General features: G+C 60.4%; 1 protein-coding gene across 2 annotated transcripts; it reads left to right on the top strand.

Moving 5' to 3' along the window:
• The first annotated feature begins 250 nt into the window (after nucleotides 1–250).
• Nucleotides 251–7,394, top strand: SLC35C1 (solute carrier family 35 member C1). Of its 2 annotated transcripts, XM_075545839.1 has the most exons (3): nucleotides 251–573; nucleotides 1,872–2,401; nucleotides 5,758–7,394. In XM_075545839.1, the coding sequence occupies exons 2-3, from the start codon at nucleotides 1,903–1,905 to the stop codon at nucleotides 6,315–6,317; spliced, it is 1,059 nt and encodes a 352-aa protein (XP_075401954.1). In that variant the 5' UTR covers nucleotides 251–573; nucleotides 1,872–1,902; the 3' UTR covers nucleotides 6,318–7,394. The 2 variants fall into 2 exon arrangements, with proteins under 2 accessions (XP_075401954.1, XP_075401953.1); XM_075545838.1 differs by lacking the exon at nucleotides 251–573 and having other exon boundaries at nucleotides 1,361–2,401.
• The last annotated feature ends 1,136 nt before the right edge of the window (nucleotides 7,395–8,530 follow it).

The raw sequence follows: 8,530 nt of genomic DNA, 5'->3' as shown, positions 1-8,530 counted from the left end.
CGCCCCAAGGTTTCTCAGTAACTAGATCTGAGATCCCAAGAGAAGCGGCCCGCCCAAGTTTGGGGCGCGAGCTGGCACCGAAGATAGCTCAGAGCTGGAACCCAGAACTCTGCTGGTGGCCAGTTCCCCGGCTCGGGCGGGAGCGGGTGGGGGCGGGGAACCCTGCGCTCCTGGCCGGCGGGGAGAATCCGGGCCCTTCTGCGCGTGCACTTGGGGAGTCGCAGTCCGAGTGCACGCGCGGTGCCGGGGATGCAGCCGGGCCCCGGGATGTGCAAGCTGCGGTAACTGGGGAGGAACGGATCCCTGGCGGGTCGGGGTGCGGAAGGAGGCGCGGGTTGTCTTTAGAAGGAGGGTGACTGGGTCCAGGACCAGAGGGATAACCTGGAACCGAGGCCGGGTCGGGGCAGGAGTCGCCCAGCTACCACCCCCATACCCCCAAGGGGGAGCGGGCTGGTGCGCCTGGAGTGGCACTAGCGCGGGAGCAGGAAGTCTTCTGTCTGGGCGTGGCCGCTAGGAGCGGTGGCAGCAGGTGCAGCGCTGGCTGGCACGGGGACAGCTAGCGCAGAGGAAGAGGTGAGCGCGGGGTCGCTTGTGCAGCCCCGGAGCGTGGGCACTGGGGCCCAGACGTGCGATGGGTCCCGGCGGGGTTCGGAGGGGCGTGGGAAGGTGATGGATGGAGTCGGGGTGGGGGAGGGCGCGCGGGAGAGGGATACAGCCTCGAGACTCTGGGAGCTCGGATATGGGGGGCTGGGAGGGTCTCGACTTGGGGTCAGGGGGTCGTGCAGCCAGGGAACCTTAGCCAGGGTTTAGACTAGAGCTTAAGAGACTGGCGGGAGGGGCGGCGAAAATGGGGGTCAGACTGCCACGAAGTTCTGGAGGACAATTGGGCTAGATGGCGCGTCGCGAGGCCCTAGGGGGTCGCTGCGAGCGGAGGGGCGCGGAGGCGGTCCCCAAGGCTCTAGGGGCGCGGCCTGGCCGGGTGGGCCGGCCTCTAAGCCGAGTGGGGGGACCCAGCTTCTGGAGGAGAACAAGCTGGGGGTGGGGGAGCAGGAAGCGGGTAGATCCCTTTCGGGAAGGAGAGCGAGCCTTAAGCCTGCCGAGAAGCCTTCGACAACGCAGATACCCCCTCGGCCGTCGGCGGGGAGCGCGTCTGGCTCAGTGCGGGGCTGGGAGCGCTGCGCGCGCATCGTTCCCCCCCCCCCGCCCCCCGTTCCGTTTTTCCAGGCCTGTAGCTTTAAGAGTGCCGCGGGGGAGTGCGGTCCCTTTAAGGGGCCGGGGGCGTGTCAGGAAACGAGTCCTGGGCCCGCCCTGCCGCGGGAGGGGGGCGGGAGGGGGGCCTCCGACGTCCGTAGGCTCTGGGGTTGAGCCAGCGCAGAGTGGCTTTTCGCCGGCCTGTGCCGCGTTTTCCAGGCCCCTGTCCTGGGGACCTCTGATCTCCCCCCACCCCACCCCCGTGCACCCCGCACCCTTCCTTCCCGCGCCCTTCGCACCCTCCCTCCATTCAGCTCCCAGCACGCCCTCCCTCTTCCCGGCAATCTCTCTGCACCCGTTCCCACTGGCCTCTCCGTTCCCCCACCGCCTACCTCTACCCCTTTCCCGGCCCGGTCGCCTTGTCTGTACCCCCTCTGTGCGGGCCCTAGCCCCTTCTCCCCTCTTGCTCACCCTGCCCTGCCCCCACCACCTCGCCGGGCCCTTACTTCCCTGTACCGCCTTTCATGAGCCCCGCCCAGGGTGGAAGCAGTTGTGTGGGGCAGGACAGCTGGGCTCACTCCAAAGCTGAAGGGGCGCCTCGATGCCACCCGCATGTGCCGGTTGAGGCCTACGGAAAGCAGGGCAGTGGCGTGACCCGGCTCTTCTGCCACCATGAATAGGGCGCCCCTGAAGCGGTCCAGGATCCTGCACATGGCACTGATGGGGACCACGGAGCCCGGAGCCGGAGAGGTGGGGACCAGCGAGGAGAAGCCCTTTCTGCTGCGTGCGCTGCAGATCGCCCTGGTGGTCTCTCTGTACTGGGTCACCTCCATCTCCATGGTGTTCCTGAACAAGTACCTGCTGGACAGCCCCTCCCTGCGGCTGGACGCCCCCATCTTCGTCACCTTCTACCAGTGCCTGGTCACCGCCCTGCTGTGTAAGGGCCTCAGCACCCTGGCCGCCTGCTGCCCGGGCTCTGTGGACTTCCCCTCCCTGCGCCTGGACCTGCGCGTGGCCCGCAGCGTCCTGCCCCTCTCCGTGGTGTTCATCGGCATGATCACCTTCAATAACCTCTGCCTCAAGCACGTTGGGGTGGCTTTCTACAACGTGGGCCGCTCGCTCACCACCGTGTTCAACGTGCTGCTCTCCTACCTCCTGCTCAAGCAGACCACCTCCTTCTACGCCCTGTTCACCTGCGGGATCATCATCGGTGAGCCGGCCGGCAGGGGTGGGCTGGGGGCTGACACCTCGCACACCAACCTGCCTAAGATCTTTGGGGTGTATCCACCCCAGCTCCAGTAGCGACACAGTCACAGGAAGGGAGAGCCTGGGGTCTAGGAAGATCAAATGATTTGCCTAAAGTCACCTCTCAATAATAACAACAGTAACAGCAGGAGCAAAGCCACTCGTGGGTTGAGTGCTAATGTGGTACCAGTCTCGGATTGAAGTTCTTTTCCTAATGCAACGAACCCTCTTCCAGGCCTGAGATTGTAACCCACACTGGACAGAAGGCCCAGAGAGGTTCAAAGCATGTTCCAGGTCAGACAGCTTACCAGCAGCAGGACTGGGATCCGAGCTCGAGCTGCCTGGCTCCTGTATGAACCTCTCAAGAGGCCACGTGCCCTGACTCACACCCAGGGCTCTTTCCAGAGGACTTTTAATGCATACACCCTCTGATCTTCCAGGATCAGGCTAGTGCCTAGAGGAACCCACAGGTGTACTAGGGGTTGCCTTATCTATCTTCCCAGGTTCTGACCTCAGAAAGAAGCCACATTTCAGGTGCCTACATGGCTCCCCAGTTGGGCAACGCATTCCAGATCACTAGAGTCAGGGCAGACCGTTTGGTTGGGCGTGTTTGTGGGTTGGGAGCCTCCCCCCCCCCCCAATGCCTCTGTCCCTTCCTTTGTCCAAGCATGTCTTCAGGTGGTTTTCCTTGGTGCAGGAGAGTTGGTGCCTCGGGGCTTCAGACCAGAGTTGTGAGAGGCCCCTCCCTGCTGCCTGGCCTACAAAGTTTTCTGCTGGGTGGAGGGAAGGCTGGGAGAGGATCGGCCTTAATGCTGAGGCAGAGCACGTCTCCTGCCCACCCACCACCCACCCCTATGCCCCTTCCCTCAGGAGAGCCAGGATGGACTCTCCCCAGCTTCCCTGTTCTCCCCAGATCCCCAGGGATGTCCACTCAGCCCTGCTGAGGCCCCTCTGGGTAGAAGCATTTATGGGCATGAAGGTGCAGTCACTAGGAAAACGGGGCCCAAGTCTAAAAAGTAATCAGAGGAGAGGGTGCGATAGCTTCAGAGAACCCGGTGGGGCAGGGGGCCAAGGAGGCCGATGCCCCCACTGCCCGGTGCTCTGGCACATGTGGCCTACAGGCTTCTCCCCCTGCTACCCCGTGGTGTCGCGGGTCACCTTTCCCGGCTCCTGGCCCAGAGCCCCTCTAGAGCAGGGAGATTCATCATTCTCCATTCTCCTCTGATCACAAGGTAGCAGCAGCCAGACTGCTCTGCTGAATAGGGGAGCCAGGCTGCAGCCCGCCAGTCCGTGCAGAGCAGCCTGAGTGCTCAGGGTAGTAGTGCCTCCTCCTCCTTTTAAAAGTGCAGGCCGCCTTCGGAGCCAGCAAGCCCATGTACAATAGAGCAGAGCCGTTCCCAGCCTGTTCTGCCTCATCCTCGCAATCGGTGGTTTGCTCGAGCCGGTTGGTTGTTGCAGCAGCCACTGTGTGTTCTGAGGGTCACCAACCTCAGGGACTCATCTTCCAGGCCACTGTTCCAGAAGATTTGTTGTCATCGCTAGGGCCTGCGCTGGCTCATTTCCAGGCAGTGGTCACCAGGCCTTTCTTCCTAGTCTACCTGAGTCTGGAAGCTCCACTAAACCCTACCCATCCCCCTGCTGGTATTTGCTATACCCGTGACAGAGCTTCCCGCACCGTGGCAGCTCAGAAGCCACCACAGTACCGTGTGTTTCTAATGTTTCTTAACAACCTCCACATGTCCCTTTATCCACTCAACAGATAATTAATTGATAGCTGAGAGCAAGCCAGGTTTGGGCTCTGTTCTTCTCCTGCCTTATCCAGGACCTTCTAATATGATCCTTCTCAGAGCCGGGCACCATCTAGTTCTTCTGGTCTCAGGGTCATCGAAACGGATGTCCGAAGGGTCCGCGAAGCTGTTGGATAATTGTTTCCTGTGTCTTTGATTTTCACAACTCCTCTTTCCTCTGGACGAGGAGAGACTGAGGGCTGCACCTTCCGTGGCTGCTCGTGAGCTTTTAAGACCCCAGTCATGACTCACGAAAGCAAGATGTAGAACACTGTCGTTGGAGACTGTTCCACCAGTTGACCTTAGTGTCCCTTAAACCCATGGTCCTGAGCACCTAGGCCCATTTCAGGACTTTTACCAGGTCACTCAGCTTTTGAATGGCAGTGCCAAAAGCTCACACCAAAGACGCTGCTGTTCCCACCACCCCATGTGGTCCCTGACCACCCAGCCCCTGCCGTCTGGCAGTGGGGGTTACATGAGGAGACCTAGCAGGTACCTTGCAGCCCAGGCGGGCCGGGCTGGGAAATGCAGTAGTCAGAGGTGGGGAAGAGACCCAGGTGCTAGGGTATCAGGAAAGGCCTCCCCTGGAGGAGGTGGGCTTTGTTCAGAAGCCAGCAGGAAGCAGTGCGGGGTTCTGGTGCAGGAAATGAACAAGTCCACTAAGCCCCAGGATTTGGAGACCAGCCCAGCACTTCTGGGACAGAGCCTGGGCATAGAAGTTTCAGAAAGACAACTTCAGGCCACCAGTAACTCCCCACTGTTGACTCCCACCTGATGGAAGACGAAGTGGGGGCTGGGAAACCTGAAGGCAGTTGCCCAAGGTCACCTTATCTCCTAATCAGGACTCACCCCTCAGAACTCAGCTCCACTGGCACTTTGCAGATGCCCCTGGCCAGCAGCTGTGGGCTCTCATGCACGCTTTGCTGACTTAAAGATCCTACCACCATGGTGAAGGAATACGGGACTGGAAAATGAATTGCTCTCTGGCTTTCTCCTCTGCCCAAATATAAACCCTGTGACACACTTGTCTTGTCCTGGGCCCTTCCACCCAGCCCTTCTCAAAAACTCACCACCATCGAGTCAGTTCCAGGTCATAGTGGCCCTGTGGGGCTGAGAAGAACTACTCCTGTCGGTTGCTGAGGCTGTAACTCTTATGGGAGTAGAAAGCCTCATCTTTCTCCCATGGAGTGGCTGGTGGTTTTGAACTATTGACCTGGACCATAGCAGCGCAACACAGAACTCACTGTGCCACCAGCGTCCTCCCCAGCCAGCCTTAACTCTCTTCATAACAAAACAAAAAACGCAAACCGATTGAGTTCATTCTGACTCATAATGACCCTGTATGACAGGGTAGAACTGCCCCTGTGGGTGTCCGAGGCTGTACATCTCTACCAGAGCAGAAAGCCTCATCTTTCTCCCTCAGAGGAGCAGGTGGTTTTGAACTGCAGACCTTGTGATTACTAGGCCAGCATTGCACCGCCAGGAGCTAAATCTTTCCTTCTCCCTGTCCTCCTCCCTCTTCTCCCTGCTGCAGGTGGCTTCTGGCTTGGCGTGGACCAGGAGGGCGCAGAGGGGACCCTGTCCTGGTCGGGCACCCTCTTTGGCGTGCTGGCCAGCCTGTGCGTCTCGCTCAACGCCATCTATACCAAGAAGGTGCTCCCGGTGGTGGACGGCAGCATCTGGCGCCTGACCTTCTACAACAACGCCAACGCCTGCGTGCTCTTCCTGCCCCTGCTGCTGCTGCTGGGCGAGCTGCAGGCCCTCTGCAGCTTCGCCCACCTGGGCAGCGCCCACTTCTGGGGCATGATGACGCTGGGGGGCCTGTTCGGCTTCGCCATCGGCTACGTGACAGGGCTGCAGATCAAGTTCACCAGCCCCCTGACCCACAACGTGTCAGGCACGGCCAAGGCCTGCGCCCAGACGGTACTGGCCGTGCTCTACTACGAAGAGATCAAGAGCCTCCTCTGGTGGGCAAGCAACATGATGGTCCTGGGCGGCTCGTGGGCCTACACCTGGGTCAGGGGCTGGGAGATGAAGAAGGTGCAGGAGGAGCCCAGCCCCAAGGAGGATGAGAAGAACCTCCTCGGGGTGTGAGCACCTCCCGGTCCCCTCGGAGGGTCCACCCCCAGAGAACACGTGGTGGGACGGGCACAGCCACGGAGGCTGCCTCTCTGAGCCCCAAGATTCAGCAGCAGGAAGGGGATGGTAACTGCAGACCTGACTTGACCGGGATGGAGGTGGAAGAGGAGCCCGGCTCTCAAGGGATGGCAGTGGCAGGAAGTTGCCAAAGCCCCTACCCCCTCACCTGGCTGTGGGTTTGTGCCCTCCCCCATAAAGGGGGGATGCCGCTCTGCCTGCCCCTCTTCCAGGGCCCATGTACCTTCATACCACTCTTAATGTTGGAGCGGCCTGCGGCCTTTCAGGGACAGTACTGAGGAAGCCATGATTCCCAGGAGCTGGGGACACGGCCCCACCACACACCGCTGCTAGGGAATCTCCACAGGCCCTGAGCAGGCAATAGGGCCTTGAACTCCACAGCGGACCTCCCTCCTGAGGGAGGGATTGGGCAGGTGCTCTGTGACTGGCCTGGTGCACGGAGGGGCTGCTGGGAATGGCATGGATTGTGGGAAAGGGCCCTGTCTCGAATGTGTGCACCCGATGCCCCCAGCTTAGGCACAGCTGCCTGGCTGGGGTGACTGCCTTCTGGTCTTGGCACTGGGAGCACCCCTGCCTACTCCCTCAAAGCCTTCATCACCAGGGGGAACTGATGGCGCCCAAGGCCCCCCTCCTCAGCTGGGCCTGGCCCAGGGTACCCCCAGGTCCTGGGATGGGGGAGATGGGGAGCAGCCTGGGCCAGAGCCCCTCTGCTAGCTGAGCATTCTCATTCTTCCCAGAGGCTCAGGTCTAGAACCTGCTTGTCAGCCCACCCAGACCAGGTCTTAGGGCAGCGCCCCCTGCCCCTCCTGGGATGCTCAGGCCCTGCCAGTATGTCCTCCAGTCTCCTGGGGGTGATTTCTGATGTTTTTAGTCTCTGTAGGGGAGAGCGGGTCTTCTCCCCTTGCCCCCACCCCCCCAGGTCTCCTCACAATCCCACATGATTTCTAATGAAGATGGTAGGGCATGTGCCCAGAACGGCTTGTGATTTAATGAATCATAATAAGATTAAAGAGCCAGCATACACATACTGTGTGAGAGGTGAGTGAGGGGAGGAGAGGGGTGGGTGGGAGGCCCTGTGGAGAGGCCAAAAGGCAGGGAGACTCACCCCTGCCTTCACCAAGCTCAGGTTCTGCAGGGATGAGGCTTCCCGGGCAGCCTACAGCTTCTCCCTCGGGAAGGCTATACGCACAGGGGGCAGGGGGTGGTCAGGCCGTTGGGGGGGGGGGCGGGGAGGGGGCTTCCTTCCCGGGACCCACTCCCTCAGGTTCCCAATCTCCCAGTTGGTGCAGAGTCTTAGTTCCCCTTCGGGTAGCTCTGTTCCAGGGAGCTTCTTCCCCTCCCTCTGGTTGAAAGCATACATGCACTTCCGACGGTTTCCGCATGTACGGGTGGTAGCGTTGTGCCATCCCTCCTCACGAGTCCCCCACCTTGACAAAATGCGCTCTCCCCTGAGCTCCACGGCCCCAACACTCAGGACAAGGCTGCACCGAGTCAACATGGAGTGGTTTCAATGCGACTGGAGGGGATGAGTCCCATTGAAGGCTGGAAGGTCACAGGGTCCAGTACCGGGGATGACCCATACGGTTTGAGGGCCTTTCTTGGAGGGGAAATGTCCTCCAATGGGTCTTTGGCGGCCATCTTTAGAGAAGAAGGGCACCAGGACTTTCTTCTGAGGCCCCTCTCTCTGCACTTGAACCTCCAGCCTTCCCATTAGCTGTGGAGCGTGTTAACCATTGCATCGCCAGGGACTCCTCCAGTTTAGTAGCGCCGCCATTGACTGGAGCAGTTGGTGGCGCGGGGATTCAGTATACAACTAGTGTCCCAAAGGTCAGCAGTTCAAACCCACCAGCCACTCCCATGATCTGTTTCAGACCACAGGTAGCGTCTTGGGAAGCTTTGGGGCCATCCTGCTCTGGGATGCAAAGTCCCTGCAAGTCAGAGTTCCTTGTCGGTAAGGGGCCGTTTCCTGGGTGCTTGCTGTAAGCTACAGACTGCTGAGCCCTTCACGGGGGTGCCGAGATTGCCGCTCATCTTCACAACCAGGAGTGGGTGCCACTTGACAGAAGAGGGCTCTGAGGCCCGGGGAGACTGGCTTGCAAGACAGACACATGGTAGCATGAGGATTCAAACCCCAACCTCTGCCTTCAGAA

This window comes from Tenrec ecaudatus, chromosome 4 (assembly GCF_050624435.1).
Source record: "Tenrec ecaudatus isolate mTenEca1 chromosome 4, mTenEca1.hap1, whole genome shotgun sequence".
Classification (NCBI taxonomy): domain Eukaryota; kingdom Metazoa; phylum Chordata; class Mammalia; order Afrosoricida; family Tenrecidae; genus Tenrec; species Tenrec ecaudatus.
Note: the sequence above shows the minus strand (reverse complement) of the source record. Positions and strands in the feature narration are given on the sequence as shown.

Excerpts from the sequence above, each read along its gene's own strand:
- SLC35C1 (XM_075545838.1), top strand. The coding sequence starts at position 1,864 with ATGAATAGGGCGCCCCTGAAGCGGTCCAGGATCCTGCACATGGCACTG. Across the intron at positions 2,402-5,757 it reads CACCTGCGGGATCATCATCG|GTGGCTTCTGGCTTGGCGTG; the intron begins GTGAGCCGGCCG and ends TCCCTGCTGCAG.